A 17,617-nucleotide genomic window follows, 5' to 3' on the forward strand; every position below is an offset into this window, starting at 1 on the left:
CAAAGTTGTTGTTTTGCGTAATAAACCGATTGCTTTTTTGACGTCCTGGTTGCCGTCGCCGTCGTCGTTGCTAAAGCTCCCTAATTGCACTACGCATACGGTTAAGTGGCCAAATTAATGTTTACCCCTTTAGCCACTACGCTTTTCTCCTTTATTGAGAAGTGTAATTCTTTCACATGCCTTACATTTCTTTCGTTGTTAAATTGTAGTATGATAAACCTGGGGGCCCCTCTCTGGACAGACTTGCTCCCAGTCGCTTTAGGGATAAGTTTCACATGTAAGGGCTGGGAGCGAGTTTGTGCTCTGAAATATCTTAGAGACCTCTAACTGCTATTGCAGCTATTTTGAAAGGCGTATCAAGATCAAAATCATTATGGCTTCCTTTGCGGGAAAACTGCCAACACTTTTGGCTTTGTTTCTTGTAGAAAAAGCTGAAGGTAAGGTTAAATTGAGGTTTAATTTCTCGAGCAAGGTTTATTTAGCGTGATCTATTTCCTTGACGAAAGGTGCATTTTTTTTAGTTTAACTTCATTCGGTTGATGGCAAATGCCACGTAAAATTTCGTGCGAAAACCGATATCACACTAATCGCTTCGTTCAAGTGAAATTTAACATGGAATTCGCTTGGCAGTAGAGGTAGTAAATTGTCCTTCAATCACATTATTGATCTCTTATATTTAAAAAAAAGCACTTTGTTAAGCTATTATTATTATCAGTATTTTTTATGATTAGTCAAACGCACGATCACCAAAAGCAAGTCCAAGTCAACTGTCAAAACCGTCAAGAGCTAGCAGTGGGTTGACATTTATAATTAATTCACAAATGATAGTCTCTTCTATGATTTATGCAGTGTGAATAGAAATCAAGCAGATTATCTACTGTGAACTATGCAATTGTAGTTGGAAAGCGCTTCTTAATATTTTTTTTAATTTCCATTTTACACTGATTTTTTCAACCATTTTGAAGTTAAAAAAGTGGAACAAAACTGACACATTTTGAGGAGGGCAACACTGTCAGTCAATTGCGTGTATATAAGAAGATTGAGTTATAATAATTGTCACGCGAGGAAAGCTAGTAAGAAAAAGAAAGAGAAAAATAAAACAGAGCCCCTTTAAAAACAAGATAGCAAAATTTTCAATGTTTTGCAATAATTTTATACTCAAAAGAAAAGGCAATTGTAGCAACAGTTCCGTGACGTCAAACTTCAAGGCCATAAGAGATGAAAGGAAAAGTAAGTCGATTCAGTCGCTAAGAAGCCGTTTATATAAGTCTTTATTATTATTGTCGTTATTGTTATTATTATTATTATTATTATTATTATTATTATTATTATTATTATTGTTATTATTATTTCTAAGAACAGTCTTTGAATAATATAGCATATCAGCTGTGGTGAAGATAATGGGGCCTATATTTTCCCAATTTCCATAAAGGTTCTTAAAAACGCTACTTAGAATATTTTACTCCATTTTTCCATTTATTTTTATGGCAGAATTCTTTGCGATTTTAAGAAAGAAATTGGCAATGTGTTACTACTACTATTAAAATCAGGCTCTTTGTTTGAAAAACGTATGTATGCTTTCATGGCAATTTAACGATTTACGAATTTGAAAGACCCTTTCCAGCTAACTGGCAACCTAATTTGCATCAAAACCGCTTTTCTTTGATTTGTCGTCGGCGTTTGAAGCGCTTATAAGAGAAATTTATGGCCGTTTACGCCGTTTCTTAAGCATGGTTTCTTCAGCATAGTAACAGGCGTTCGTTAACAGCAGACAAAATGTCAACTCAAGGATTGAATTGAATAAAACATTAAAAGCTTTGCGCTTTGTGAATGACGTGTTTACATCTGACAGACAAGAATTCAAAGTGGTTGTAAATTTTTGTCTCAGTACTGCCGGTTAAACAAGGCATCTCAAAGAGGTGTAATCTTGTTCTCAAGTCGCAATAGAGGAGTTCACGCTCATAGTTGCATTATGGGTAATCAGGGCAAGATAGCGGGAAATTTAAAGATTTGTATTGGAATTCAAAGCCTGCTATTCCTTCCTGAATTCAAATATTTGAAGTTATCTCTTAGAAAAGAGTAACTTACGAGTTCAAAGGAAAAATATACTAAATCTGGAGTGCAAAGAAGTTCGTGATCAATTTTTAGAAAACCTTGATTTTCCCCATACATTTTCTGCAATTCGACAGCATCAAAATTACAGAACATGTACGGAAAAATTGAGATTTTCTAAAAGCTAATCACAGACTTCTTTGCTCTCCGAATTTAGTCTATTGTTTCTTTTAACTCGTTAGTTACTCTTTTCAAAGAAAAAGCATCAAATATATGAATTCAGGAAGAATTAGCTGGCTTTGAATTTCGATACAAATCTTTAAATTTCCCACCATCTTGCCCTGATTACCCATATTTTTGAAAACGGAGATTTTTCCTAGCCTTCCTTGTACACGTAAATGGCGTTTTCGGGCACCTAAACGCAGGTTTTCGAAAACGGCCTCCAGCGTGGAGTTTTATGAAAACTTCGAATTATCATTTTTGTGGACGGACGAAAACGGATAGGATGATGACATTCTTTGCATAGTTCTAGCGTTTTCTTGTGAACTGGAAAGAAGGATTTGAGAACATTACGTTTGTATGCGTACTTTTTTGAAAACGAAGAATGAAATCTGAGATTTACAGATCCTAGAAAAATCATAAAAAATCATTTAAAAAACAGCACTGAATGTCCTTCCAAATAGTTAAACACTGAGCATTTCATTATGTTTGCATTAGATTTTACATATTAGATCCCAAGACGCTTGCATATCTCAGGTATATTAAGGCCTTCGTCTGCCACAGTTTTGCTCTGAAATGTAAGGGGGTGGTCTATCTTCAAAAGAAAATGTATGGCAAGGGTGAGAAATGGCCATTGCATTATCCCTGTTAAGATAGTATTTTGAGATTTACATCACCATGGTAACGTGTTGCATGACCGAGTAACGCTTCACTTCCGTATTTTTTCTTTAAGGATTCTGCAGGCAGGGGTAAAACAACTTTTACTGAGTATTTTTGTTGGCGTTGTTTCCACCTATCTAAAGTACTTTCAAAATGTAACTGGAAAGGTGGTATGCCTACCCTTGATGAATATTTTCTGGCTGTCAAGTGACAGAAAAATTGTTAAATTTCAATGAACACGTGACCTGGACATGCCTTCCAGTTAGTTTCGTGTACATCCCGTTAGGCAAAACACTTTCCGCGCGTTATTTTTTTAAGAAAAGAGTCTGCATAAGTTCTCCTGCAGATGGCCTGAAGTTAAAAATGGTAATTGGATACCTTTATGAGTCACGTGATCCTTATCTTGACAACTTTCAATCAGACTTTTTTTTTACAACGCATTTAAGCTCTCAAGTAAGTTTTGTGTCAGTACGTTGCATATTTACGGAGATAGACCACCCGCTTCATGTCTTTTTTACGTACTTTAGATGACCCAGTCCTTAACGTACCCGGTGAAAGGAAAGCCTGTCTTAATAGTATTTTCCATAATTGTTCATTATCTGTCATTTATTAGATCTTAACTCTTATCTTACTCACCTCCTTCTTTTATTCTCCTTGACTTAAATAAGCAGTATAGGGCGCACCGGTTAGGCCTTTTTTTTAAGTGGAATCTCGTTAGTTTGAAGTGGAATAAATTAACGCTGATGACGTCATAACCTTTTGTCGTTATCTCATGAGTGAAATGCGCAGGAATCTCATTAAGATAAGGTCGTGTGCTATTTTTAGTTGGTTTAGGACTTCTAGTTACTTTAAGGTCGATAAACTTCGTTTTCGATTGGTTAGATAGAAAATAAGAAACGTTTTCATTGATTAAATCATACTCAGTGAGGAGACCAGGGTCAGTGTGGGGTCCATGTGAGGTCGATGTACGGTAGATGTGGTCGTGGATGAAAATGAAGAATAAAAAGTAAAATCAAAATGGGAAAAAAAATCAATTGCGGAGGAGTAGGAGGGGTGTGGGGTAAGTAAAACATTGTCTTTCGGGCTAAAAAGAGCTAGTTTGCCTTTGCCCTCAGTGAGGAGACCGAGGCTAGACCTTCTAAAGAAGGGAAAACCCAATTCCGAATCACTTTGCGTCTTTACTGTTTTGTTATTATAATTCATTATCTGTTTTACTATAAACGTCTCCGCCTATGGACCCCATGGACAAGTTTTAAGGAACATTCGTCAACCCTGCGAGAAAGATCGCCTTTAAATTAGTAAAATTGCCATGTTTGAAAGTGATTGGTTGAAAACTAACGAATACATAGCTCCTCAAAGTCGCGAAATTTTACACACGTATGAATTTCCACCTATGTAACAGTTTTCCGCCTCGCGAAACATTGAGATTCTCCAGCAACAAAATTAACTGTTTCCCTTAGGACCGATCATTAAGTGTTTAATATTATTGACTGATACATCGTCATAACTAGCGGTAGATCAGAGTCAGTCAAAGAGAAGTTTGATACTTCACAGAAATTGTGCAATTCTAAGTTTAAGATAATACCTATATATTTTAATAAATTGATAAATTTGTTCAGTAGATATGTACTTGAAAAGTTATTTACATTGTTTGTCCTTTTCCAGGTACTGATAAGTTTGGGATTGTAAAACCTTTTCCTGAAAACATCTACCCAATCGAGAGGACTTCAGCTGAAGTTACCTGCGTGGCTTTTGATTTATCAACTGAATCAAAAAAGAAAACTCCCGAAAGAATACTGTTTATGAGGAGAAATAAATCTGGGCGCTACACAATTATAACAGAGACTGAAAACATTTACTTCAGAAATAGGACAGAGGAAGTTGTCGAAGGTGAGTAACTGTCTTTCAAATTCTTTCTCAAATAAATATAGGTATACCATTTTGGGTTATATATCGTTTATAATGGATGGGAGCTGAGGGTTTGCTTTCGCTGAAAGATGCTGTAACCGAGCCCTACTTAATTTTGGTGTAAGTTTTGTTAGAATTAATATCAAATGATATAAGAATACATGAAATATCAAAATGCAAATGCACGTATGCGTACGTCAAAATTATGTGCGTAAAAATGAAATAGAGGCAATGTATGAGGCCGAGCGTAAACGTTAAAAGTTGAGCGAGGTTCAACTTTTACGTGTACGCGTGACTTTCCGTACATTGTCTCTGTTTTATTTACGAGCGTAAAATGTACTTGCAGGTACTTGTGCACGTAAAAACTACGTGATGGTGGAAATCCACCTTTAGGGGAAAACTAAGGTCTAGCATTCTTTAAAGAAACTGAGCGTTGCATTTATTGGAACTACATTGAGTAGGTAACCTCATACAAAATATGATGGAACACTTGTGGCTATGTTTTTTATTTCCTCACATTCATCTCCCCCTTTATTACGTGAGTGGAAATTGCTCCCGCTTTGCGAAAGAAGGGGGAGTGGGGAAGAGAGCTCTTCACTGGGCTCCTGACTGGGTCTAATATGAAGTGTGAACATTACGGGTGTTCGTCGAAGGGGCTATTTTGAAAGCGTAACATTTATAAGGGTGTCCAGGGCACGCTATCTGAGGCATTTGCTCCAACACGTCTATTAAGAACACAGAATTGACTAGAAAAAAAAAACTTGAACCTGCAGAAGAGAACAAAAAAAATATTGACAAGTTGTAGAAGGCAAAAGGTTGTGCAAATCAAAAAGAAAAATCGAATTTCATTCTGGTAACTTTTTAAAACAGAAAAAGGATCACTTTTTTCAAGTTTGTGTCGATTTTACAAAGGTGCTGTAATACCTATAACATATAATGCCGGTGTTGAAAATCATCATGTGTTATGTGGCGATGATTTTGTCAATAAATGGAGTTCTTTCCACAATTTGTAGCTTGACGCCAATAACCAATTTCGTACACTTTTGTCTTGTAGATGGTAAGAAGTCAAAGAAGCTCTTTGTTACTATGGTTATTCGGAATGTTACACTGAATGATGACAGTACGTATGGTACACTGGGAAGGTACGAGTGTCATGCTTTTGCAGTTAGTGACCCTGTGGAGAGGAAACATGGATTTTACGTCAATGTCATTTTAAGTAAGTACAACTGTATCTTGTTTTGGGAACATCATTTTGTGTATCATCATTTTCTGTTGTGCACTGTTCATTGTTCATTGCAAATAATATAGTCAAACCTGAAAGCGACAGCCCAAAATGCCAAGATTTAGCTGTCGCTTACAGGAGGCGGTCACTTGGAGAATCAAACTAAGTAAGTAAATCGTGTTTACTTGTGCATTATTCGTGACAAAAGTATAAAAACACTTTATCTTCCTACTCTTTTCTTTTGTTTCCCCTTAACCAAATCATACAAAGAAATGCAAAACAAAACTCAAGGCTGTGCTGTAAGGAAAATTGAAGGGAGCCCAGAGCTTTGAAGCTGTGAAATCCAGGGTGCCCAGCATATGATTTGTATGAAGAAAGTAAGATTTTCTAGTCGCCCAAGGGCAAAAGTTAGGCGCCAGGGGCCACTGGGCTCTGCTAGAGCACAGCCCTGAAACTAAGAGAAATATATGTTTCTCTTCCATCGCAGCATATACGTGTATATATATCAGCTTACTCCAATTAATAATAATAATAATAATAATAATAATAATAATAATAATAATAATTAATTACAAATATTGCGCCTTTTAACATGCAATGATCAAAGACGCATTACATCATGAATTCTAAAAAAATCTTATGAATTTTTTTAAAGAAAATAAAATTAAAAATACTAAGAGTTAATTAAACGCTAGTTTAAAAAGATATGTTTTGAGTAAGGATTTAAACTGTTGAACTGTTTTTGATTTCCTTAACGAGATGGGTAAGGCATTCCACAATTTGGGAGCAGCAACAGAAAAAGATCTGTCTCTGAAAGATGCCAACATCTTCCCACGAGGGAAATCTAGTAGTAATCCATTATTTGACAATACCTGACTACAGATATTGGCCGGGCGGACTGAAAAGTGGCATTTTTGTTACTAAAATTTCTTTATCAAGATATAACAACTTCTCCCCGCTGTTAGTTTATTTTTTTCCCTTACTCTCGCTTTTATTTTCTAATGCTTAAGAAATCTGAACGTTTGCAGCAGGCTACATTCCACTTGTGTCATACGAAAAACTGGATTGTGCGGATTGTGAAATGCCAATTTTAGACTTGAAATCTCTTCTTTTTTTAAGACATTTTTTGCTGATGAAAGTTCCATAGTCTGCGAAATCAGCCGTCTCGCGCTCCTCGCTCCTCGCCGCTAAGCCCTCTGCGTTTGGCCAGGAGGGGCGTCTGCTCCTCAGCGACAGAAATTCCGTACTGATGATTTAAATCAATGTTTACTTAATGAAGTCATTGGGGCTAAATTTAAATTTGGTCGATTTTATGTTTTTCCTAGCCTGGTCGATTATGGTAAAGGTCTGTGTTCTTAGGCAGCAATACTCAAATGCTTCTAGCTGCTAAAGAAAATGTTCTGTTCATCGCGTTTTATACTTTTGACCTATTGAACCGTTTGTGTTCTGTCTGTACTTCGTAAACAATAGCTAAAACCTATAACCACTACATCGACCAAACAGAGCTCCTGACCAGATTCTGGACAGATTTTACGTCATCAGTATGGAATTTCTGCCGTTCAGGAGCAGGCATCCCTCCTGGCGAAGGGGGTGAGGAAAAACGGCTGTTTTCGCAGGCTAAAAGTTCCAGGATAACGAGCTCAAACGTCACGTTCTTTTCTGTTTTAGAAACAGAAATTCCCACAGTGACAGTGCCTGAAGTCATTGTACTGAGGCATAGTGAAAACATAACACTCGCTTGTAACTTGACAGAGGGCGAGGATGGCGGTAATACAGGACTGAAGAGCATTTCCTGGTATAAAGATGGAGTGTTGAAGAAAACTTTACGAAATCCTGAGCCAGGAAACCCCCAAGGCTCTCTTGAACCTTTGAAACTCACCAATGTAGGAGTCAAAGATGGTGGAAATTACACCTGTCTTCTAATAGTGCTATTACGTAATAAAGAAGACAAAAAATACAGTGTGTCTGATAGCACTATGGTTGAAAGTGAGTACACTCTACTTGGTATGTCACACAGGACAGAGGAAGGGTAATCCCTGTAAAAGCCTATACGGGAAGGGTCCGTCCGAAAGGGGTGCCTTTTTCAGGCGTCAGGTATATGAAAGGATAGGGAAATTTGTCATTTTGGTCTGTAAAATGACCTAAGAGGGCTGCAGAAGGATTTTATGGCTGCGAAAAAGTTGAGAAAATTTCCTAGTTTTATGATTTATTTATGTTTAAAAGAAAGTGCTTTTACAGCAGTGAAAAGGGAAACAAAGATATGTGATAGGGGTACGGTATATAATTTGTCAACGGAAGGTATACAAAAAGGCCGAGATTAGGGATTCTGATTTCAAGCAAAGGGGAACAAGATTCAGAATCATTTCCATGAACGTAACATTGCGGAAGTGCATGGTGGTATTGGTAAGATGGGAGAATTGGAAAATAATAATTTCTTTAAAGAACCAAGATCAGGAGAGAAAGTTGCTGCTTTTTCTTTCGATGTCAACAAGAAAAAAAAATGTTTGACTTGTCAACAAGTTGTCTACAGTATCCTTGACTCTAGCACGCAGCTGTTGTGTAAGTTTACTTCCCTTCTTCACTTCTTCCTGCAACTAGGTTTTCGAAGGTGAGGATATCGAATATCGGACAATCTGACAACCTTATCCGATAAACATCCCCAAGGGCCATGCTGTCTGATGTATATATATGGATTAATACCACGAATTTAAACTATAATTTGTCGCTTTCATTTAGTTGCTGCTTGGCTTGATAAGCAAAAAGTGGATCCTGAATATCAGGGTTACAAAGGACGCAATGTGTCTTTGGAGTGTCCAGCCAAAGGCTTTCCTCTACATGTGGAATGGAAATTTAAGAAGAAAGGAGAAGACAAAGTGAGGTCCTGCATCGGTATGTTTTCCAGTCATTTTGCATTGAATTAGAAACAGGCTTTACACCATTTTAGGCAATTTTACTTCATAGAAACTTCATAAGTCAGGTGGATTACGATCAGCGTGGTCCTGAGTAGGTCTGTTGTTAAGATTGGACGCTTCCAGTTTTATAGAAATTAAGACGGAATCCATCTGGGAATTGAGTAATTCATTTTATTTTCAGTGGACAAAAACTTTGTACCAGAATAATTTAAACAATATCGCATTTTTTTAACTATATTTTTCAAGGGCTATAGACTGATGTAATTAGATATCTGTAATAACACCGAAGAAAATTTCTTATGAGAGCCCGAGAAAATAAATGTCAAATTTCACAAAATGACACGCTACACATGAATTTTTCTGAATTTAACCTTTGTTTTCACAATTCTTGTGAAATTTGACATTTAGGATTTTCTTGAACTGCCATGAGAAATAGTCTTTGGTGTTATTACGGATACTAGTAAGTAATTACATCTAAAGCCCTTGAAAAATGTAAAAAAAAGGATGCGATACTGTTTAAATTATTCTGTTACAAAGTTTTGGTCCACTGAAAATTGAAATTACACAATTTTCTGATGGATTCCGTCTTAATTGGTCATGCAGACACGGTGTAAGAAGGTGAAGGCTCGCATAAGCCAATACTATAGATTGCGCATGGCAGACGCAATTAAAAAGAGAGGTGGGAAGGGGGGAGAAAGACACAAATCCCCAATTCCTCTCCCTTTCCGACCATTCAGGCGCCTGTCACGCACGCTAGAGCTTAACCCTTTCAATGCCAAATTTAGCCAAAAGCAAATTTCAACCAAATGTTTAAATGTCATTTTGTAAAATTTTGAAAAACAAAGAACACCATGTGTAAGTACAGGAAGAGAGCTTTCATTTGAATGGTCACATCGTAGGATTTTGTCCACAGACTCAAAAGTTAGAGTCACCATGCAAAACTCCACTAAGCACTCTGGTGGTGAAAGGTGGCACACCACCACCAAGAATTCTCAGGAGATGCCTTGATGATGAAATGTGCTTGTAAATAATCTCTGTACATGTGTGCGTTCAGTACACATGAATTTCACTCGTAGGGAACTGTGAAAAAGCATAAACTCCTACTGCTACTTATTCCTTTGTTTTAAGTCGGTTGACAAAACCCTTCAGTGAAGCCAGCCGGTAGATCGTCTCTGCCTTTACCCTTTCTTTACCTAATTAGTTCTTTACACTGGACGTTATTTACTTTTCTCGACGTCATATAAAAACGGCGTACCCTAGGGATAACCCAGTCCTTTTATTTCTAACAGGTGCATTAGATGGTAAATACCGTATACACCGTAAGGGAATTTATGAGCCTTATTTCCTGACCCTGACTGACTTGCAGTACTCTGATCGGGGATCTTATTACTGTTGCCTTCCCTCTAACTGCTCAGATAGCGTCCAGGGGAACTGCCAGCGTTTTGTTCTTCGGGTAAGAGGTAAGTACTAGATATGCACCCTCGGTCGTGCATATCTGCATGTCTCCATAGTTGAATCTACGCCGGAGCGTGTTAAACCATACTAGCCTGTTTATTTTCTAAAAGCAGAAAACAACATCGCTCTGTTGTGTAAAAAAATATCCTGCGAATAGGGATACCTCTCGTTACTCACTGCCGCCCGTCCTCGATCTTTTCTCCTCACTGCACAAGTTGTTTTTAATCTTTTCTTTAGTGTGAGAGAGGAGGTTTCTGAAACGAATGTGAGATCACTGTATCAACTCTCTACGAAATAGGTGGAACCTGGAAAGTCATGGAATCTAATAATTTCATTTTCCAGGCCTGGAAAGTCATGGAATTCAATTGTCCGTCCTTGAAAGTCATGGAAAATTAAAGTTTTGTTTGATAGATAAGTTACCACAGATGACAAGGCAAGGACAATGTAAGATAGAGAGGAGTAATTAAACTGTGCGAACGGCGCCCATTTTTGGTGGACACCAGAGTTTGTGTCTGTTGAACTGTTTAAGGTCAAAGAATTAAATAATCTAAAACAAAAAAAGGTTTTGAATTTTTGAAACTGACAGCGAAACCTAAGGTCTTGGAAAACTTGAAAAGGTCAAGGAAAAAGTCATGGAATTTGAAGACCTCAAAAGAGTACGAACCCTGTCTACTTCAATAAATTAACGACCTTAAGATCCGCGGACGGCGACAGCAGAGAAAACGTCGCTGAAAAAGTGAATTCGCGTTTTTTAAATCTTCATCGCGGTTACTCCAAGTTACTAACTTTGTCAAATGTAGGCGAACCTTCCTAAAGTTGAATTCCTAAGAACCATATCCAAGTTCAGAAGGAGATAGGAAATTTCGTCGTCGCTTCTGTACTTCCTCTGTACATCGTGAAATTAGGCATTTTCACGTCGTAGTCGTGCAGTGACGGCAAAGAAATGTAGAAAAAAGCGTGATGCACTAGTAAAATTGTTGTTTTGCTAATTAAACTTTTTGCTTTTGTGGTGTTCTCGTTGCCGTCGCCGTCGTCGGATCTTAAGGTCTATATATTTGAGAGAAAGGTCTCCCCCACACATACCGGGTGAGTTGAGAAAAGTCTTTAGGAGTCCCATGGTTAATAAGTCTGTCACTCTGTGTCATTCCAGATCCTCTAGGTCCTCTGTGGCCCGTTATTGGCATCATTGTTGAAGCCATTGTGCTTTTCCTGATTATCTTTATTGCAGAAAAAAGGAGCAAGAACAAAAAAAGAGGTACGAAAGCGATTTCCAGCTATAGAGTGTTTTCACATGACGTCACGGCGGCCATATTGGTGTCCCAAAACAATGAAACAGCGGCCATATTGGTGTCCCAAAACAATGAAACAGCGGCCATGTTGGTGTCCCAAACCAGTCCCCTGGGAGTTGAACTTTTTTCTTATGCAAACGCTTTCTTTTGTTACAATAAATTTGCATAGATGCTGGCCACGTGAGTGAAAACACTCTATTGACAGCTATTCTGTGTTTTCACTCACGTGGCCAGCATCTATGCAAATTTATTGGAACAACAGAAAGCGTTTACATAAGAAAAGAGTTGAACTCCCACAGGACTGGTTTGGTACACAAACATGGCCGCCATGACGTCATGTGAAAACGCACAATTCACCGTTGCAACGTATACGCCATCTGAAAATCAACACCAGAATTCCAATTTTGTTGTTCCATTTCAGTTAAGATGTTTAAAAATTAGGGGAATTCATCTCTCTCCACCCTGCTAAAGCTGTTTCTTAAAACACTGTCAAAGTTCTAAGCGTCGAGGCGTGACAACAATTTTACTGCCACTTGGGTGGGGGTTTTTTCCAGTGGATAGTACTGCGCTGTTTGTCGTATGATTTACTGTCGGTCGCGTACATGGTTCGTTTACGCCCCCGTTTCTTCCGCGGGATAGACCTTGAACAACAACAACTTTCCGAGCCTAACCTGAGAATCAGGCTCTATTTTCGTTTCTCGACCTTGTTAGAAGCGGAATGTATGGAAGCTGCTAAATTGGGCCTGATCTAAGGTTATTCCGAGCCAATCAGAAAGAGGGTTACAGAATGGTGCTTCGATAAACGTGGGTCTCGTAAAATTTTGGCGCAATCTCAAAATCTGAGAACCGTTTTTGATGGGTCTCGAAGTCTCGTCTTCGGATGACTTTTGCATCTCGAAATCTCAAAGGTGTTTTGGCAGCGGTTCTCAGAGTCTCGGAATTGTCGTTTTTTCTTTCCATTTCTCTGGTCTTCAGGAGTCAAATTTTTCAGATTCGTTATGGGTACAGCTTAAACTAAGGTAGTGATTAAGACACTAAGCAAGACAAGGCAGTATATTGGTGGGCTTCCGCTAGCTTCCATTGCATGGCGTTTTCGGTGATTTTATTTAACTTTGTTTTTACCATTATCTCGAAATTTCCGGCTCTTAGAGTCTCTGGCCGCTGGGGGTACTCTGGAATTCTAGTGACAGGGATGATCGAATGGGGGCAAAAATCAAAACCCAAAAAAATCCCTAGGGCTTCCAACAAAACCCCAAAATAATCCCTGGACTAAAATTTAACACCAAAGAAATCCCATGCTGAATTTCATAGTCGTAAAAAGTAGCAGAAAGTATTAAGTGATCTAACACGAAAAATAGAAACATTACTTTTGAATACCCCCCAAAAATCCCTACTTAAATCAAGCTACCCAAAAAATACTTGCCAAACTTTTCCTACCAAAAAAAATCTCGAAATCGAAAAATTCAAACCCAAAAAACTCCTTTCGATCATTCCTGTCACTTGAAATCTCGGAACTGATAAAACGCTTAGGTCTTGGTCTCGAATTTTGAAACAAGGGTCTTGCAGTCTCACAAAGTCTCGAATTTACCATTCTATTCTACACCCCTAGAATGGGTCCCAGGTGTATATCTATTTCGCCTGTCAGGTATATTCTGTTTTGGCTTGTGAGGAAAGCGCGAACATTTTTTGTTATATTGGTATATGAAAGTGTACCCAGCAGTTGCTCTGCTTCGGGAATAATGAATTGAAAGCTTAATTGTCTTTTTTTTTCTTTCACTTCTATTTCATATTACCTTTCCTGACTGTTGCTAACTTGGATTCCAGTTGATAAGTAAGTGTCATTTACTTCCAGTTTCACTTTTCTGTAATCAATCAAATGATAATTTTAACACACGGTAGCTTACAGACTGAGAAAACAGCCGACATTTAGCAACGTCACCACTGGTTTCTCCGCCAAATTACGTCCGAGAAACGAGCGCAGAAATTCCATACTGATGACGCGTCACTACCCAGATTTGGGTAGAGCATCTGATTGGTCGTGCCGCGTGGGAAATTTGATTCAACCAATCAGAAGCACTACCCAGATCTGGGTAGTGACGCGTCATCAGTATGGAATTTCTGCGCTCGTTTCTCAGACATCATTTGGCGGAGAAACCAATGGTAGCGTCGCCAAATGTCGGCTGTTTTCTCAGGCTAGGTAGCTTATTAACACTACAATTTACACGGTCTATATAGTTGTGTTGTTTTGTATTTCGTTTTAGACTTGATAAACGTGTAGAATTTAGATCCAGTTCCTCGATTGACAGCGACCGTGGTCAAATACGCCTACGCAAAGTTGGTGAAACCGCTGATGCCTGAGATTGATTATTCACGTCACGTCTATCGCTTCCGCAAATTGCTTTGCTGACCTATAAATGATGTAAAGGTTGAGAAACCGGGGATTGAGAAACACGAGGAAGGCAAGTGAATCGGCTACATATAGCAGCAACAAAATTTTGTATGGTACAGATGGTACCCACAAAAAGACATGAAACATGCAGATAAATGTCGGAGGAACAAAATCAGGATTTTTGCACTAGGAAAATGTTGGGGTTTAGTCTGTTTGTTTTTCAGTGTCGTCCCTTTTCAAGTGTTAAAGGGAATGGAAAAATAGGACCTCCAAATAAATATAACGGACTATGTAATTCATCGACTCTTAAATTAGTTAAATCAGGGATCGATAATCCAATTAAGGGTTTCTAAGTAAAATTAATTGCATAAAGTGAGAGGAATCTTCATCTGAGGATCGTCCTAAATTAACACGAAAGTTTGGACCCACGAACCCCATAACACGCCTGACTTAATTGGCTAATTAGCCCATACAGACATATATTGCTGGTTTTCAGTGTCACGCCATTTAAAATAAATCAAAATAAAAATCAAACCGTCAGGATAAAGTCCAGAATCTGGGAAATGAAAGGAGGTGAATATGCAAATACTCTCGCCAAGACCAATATTTGCATACGAGATATCCGGAGAAATGTTTTATCAAAGTTTATAGAGATTTGTATGGAGACGCCATGTGGGTACCCATCTCGAAGGGCGCCAGCATGGCGTCCAGAAACCAAAGGAAACACCTGTCACCGAGTTTTGCTACAAAAGCGTGAATATACCTCTCGAGGAACTCACAAACATTAAAGTGATATTTTTTCTAATACATTAACTGTTCAGGCAGCAAAATATATACCCCGAAACAAGACATGCACTTTTTTAACCTACATGACAGCTCTTTAGGCCATTATGTAAATGCCGTGTCATGCAAAAGCTTAGAAATTCTAGCGAACTCAATCAGAAAACAAAGTACCCTTTCGAAGCGAAAATTTGAACGAAAATTAGTTTTCAGCTGCTCTAATACATCATGGAAGTAAAATCTCAAGAGGATAGATAGTTCTGCAGTTTAAATTTTAGTAACATCGTGTGAAAGCCAACAATAAGGAACCGAAAGGTGTTTATTCTCTGTATTTTCCATGGCCAAAGCAGTTCCTAAGACGGTGTTGCACTGAATATCATGACATCGCCCTATGTAGGCCAATCCGGGAGATTTTTTGCTTGTGGAATCCGGATCCGGAAAATTTTAACTTCTGGAATCCGGAATGCTGGATTACGGAATCCAGAATACAGTTCAAGGATCCGGAATTGGAATCCGGGGTCCAAGTTTCACTGACAAAGAATACCGAATCTAGTACCTGGAATCCGGAATCCATGGCGTTAGAGCGATTTTCGCATGACCTTGAAAAGTGGTTTCGGTAAGTGTTCATTATTTGTTTTATCAGCTAATGGATGAAAAGATCAAAACATGGACTCTTCGTTTTCCCACCAAAGAAAACCCTAATATGGGGAAGGCATTGTTCGATTGGCCAATGGTGTTGCAGCATGACGTCAAAGCGAAGTATCGACTGATTTCTAGAAAGTTCTCGGGCGTGAGAATTTTTTTCACCCGAGCGTTCGCTTAAACAATCAAAAGCCGCGAGCGTTTGTATCCGTTCGACAAACCAATCATATTGCTCTATTTCTATTTCTGTTTTGTTCGCACGTTTTTATTTCAAGGTCATACGAAAATCGCTCTAAATGTATTTTGTAACGTTTTGTTAGTTTCACAAGAGTGTGTATATTAGATTGCGTAATACTGCAGAAGTATTTAAGGCCTGCTTAATTGTAAGGTGTCTCAAGGGGCTAGCAGACTATTTAAGGTTTGTTAACTACTTGCAAGGGACTAGTAGACTATTTAAGGTTTGTTAATCTATGCAAGGGGCTAGAAGCCTATTTAAGCTTTGTTAAGCTATGCACGAGACATTCGTGGCATCTCTAGAATATCTGACTTCGCGTTTTGTTCGTCGCTGCGATTTAACTAGTTATAACCTTAGAGAGAATGAATACAAGCTCGCTGTTCCACAACCCCGTACTGAATTTTATAAAAGAAGTCTTTCTTACAGCGGAAGTGTGTTATGGAACGGCTTGCCTCTGCAGGTGCGGCAATTGACATCCCCTAGTATATTTAAGGGAAAATTAAGAGACATAAATTTCGTTTGACAAATAATTTAATTAGCGATATTCTGTTTTCACACACGGCCTCCTTGAAAAGCAGGTGTTTTCTTTTCATCTTTATTATTTTAGTTTTTATCTTGGATTTTAGATTAGTTTGGAAGTTAGTTTTTCTATACTTCAATGTAAATGTATACCTGAAGGAAATACCATGTTTAAATAAAGTTACCTTACCTTACCTTACCTCTGTGAACCCTAATTTTTTAAATTTTATTTACTGTTGTAATTTTCCCCGAGTTTGTAAAACTGTAACGCTGCTTTTTGTAACGCTTTACGCTCGCTTCATCAATAAACGAGATGCCCGCTCCTTTTCTGTGTTTTGTGGTCATTTAGATTAGTTACAAAATATTTTATAATCGTTTCAGTGTGATCAGAGTGTAAACCCATAATCGAAGGCTGTAGTGGAGTCCCTTACATGGGTCGGGGCGAATGACAGAGGCCATGAGGGCGAGAGCAATAATTGTTTTAGTAAAATCCAACTAGTTCAGGTCAAAAATATCGAGAATAACAAAATTTTAGCTAGTTAAAGCTAGACTTTAATCCTTTTTTGCCGCCAAAAAGCCCGCGCTTTTTGCTACTAGTGGGCTATAACATATAGCCTAGTAGTAGCTCAACCAATCAGAACGCAGCATTGATGATAGACCACTAGTTGGATTTTGCTAAAATATATTGTTTTGTTGTTGTTGTTTTTTAAAAAAATCCCAATCTCCTCCCCTCACGTGCTCGCGTGACGTGCGCCACAACTAGCCTCGTTTCCATTCGGCATGCCCGGGGATTGTGGTTCACTTGGAGACCTCGGTCTAGTGTTTCATTGTGAGGTGCGGTTGACAGACCAAGATGGCCTCCTTTGCCGGAAAATTTCTGCTGTTTATGGCTTCATTTGTGGCGGTAAAAGCTCAAGAAAACAAAGGTAGGGCTTCATATGTCTTTTTTTTCCTTTTCAGTTAGTAGACGATCTGTTAAGAATGTCACAGTTTCTTTAGGCGAATACAAGGAGCTCTCGAAAATCGTGTCATGCAATTTACAGAAGTAAACGACTCAAAATTAAAGAAATATGCTGATTTGAGTGGCACCCTCTAGTCAAAATGTTGGTTTTAATTTTTATAAGGTTGTAGTAAATTGAATGAACTTCTCGAAACGAAGTTATGGAGTGAGCGAATTCGACAGTGATCGTCTTTGTAGACAAAGTGCTGAAATGAATTCTGCCGAAGCAAATATTAAGCTTGTTTACTCGAAGTGAATTTTATTGCGTTATTTAATAAATAAGTAATACAGCAGATATTCAGAACCTATTCGGTGGTTTTATAGCTGAGATCAAA

At 38.3% G+C, this 17,617-nt stretch overlaps 2 protein-coding genes across 2 annotated transcripts in view; both read left to right on the top strand.

Moving 5' to 3' along the window:
* The first annotated feature begins 373 nt into the window (after nucleotides 1–373).
* On the top strand, nucleotides 374–14,075 carry LOC140937995 (neuroplastin-like). The gene is made up of 9 exons (XM_073387548.1): nucleotides 374–437; nucleotides 4,597–4,821; nucleotides 5,894–6,055; nucleotides 7,730–8,047; nucleotides 8,798–8,962; nucleotides 10,272–10,433; nucleotides 11,579–11,775; nucleotides 12,693–12,736; nucleotides 13,979–14,075. The coding sequence occupies exons 1-9, from the start codon at nucleotides 374–376 to the stop codon at nucleotides 14,073–14,075; spliced, it is 1,434 nt and encodes a 477-aa protein (XP_073243649.1).
* A 3,045-nt stretch (nucleotides 14,076–17,120) lies between these two features.
* Nucleotides 17,121–17,617, top strand: part of LOC140939006 (basigin-like) — a 31,465-nt gene continuing 30,968 nt past the window's right edge. The window contains exon 1 of the mRNA XM_073388560.1: nucleotides 17,121–17,208. Coding sequence (XP_073244661.1) covers nucleotides 17,136–17,208 — 73 coding nt within the window. The 5' untranslated portion in view covers nucleotides 17,121–17,135. The remainder of the gene's footprint in view (nucleotides 17,209–17,617) is intronic.

This window comes from Porites lutea, chromosome 5 (genome assembly GCF_958299795.1).
Source record: "Porites lutea chromosome 5, jaPorLute2.1, whole genome shotgun sequence".
Lineage (NCBI taxonomy): Eukaryota > Metazoa > Cnidaria > Anthozoa > Scleractinia > Poritidae > Porites > Porites lutea.

What these genes read in the sequence shown, in the direction of transcription:
- LOC140937995 (XM_073387548.1), top strand. Translation starts at nt 374, where the DNA reads ATGGCTTCCTTTGCGGGAAAACTGCCAACACTTTTGGCTTTGTTTCTT. An exon ending in TCTTGTAGAAAAAGCTGAAG is followed by an intron (nt 438 to 4,596) that starts GTAAGGTTAAAT and finishes GTCCTTTTCCAG; the next exon opens with GTACTGATAAGTTTGGGATT. An exon ending in TTACGTCAATGTCATTTTAA is followed by an intron (nt 6,056 to 7,729) that starts GTAAGTACAACT and finishes TTTCTGTTTTAG; the next exon opens with AAACAGAAATTCCCACAGTG.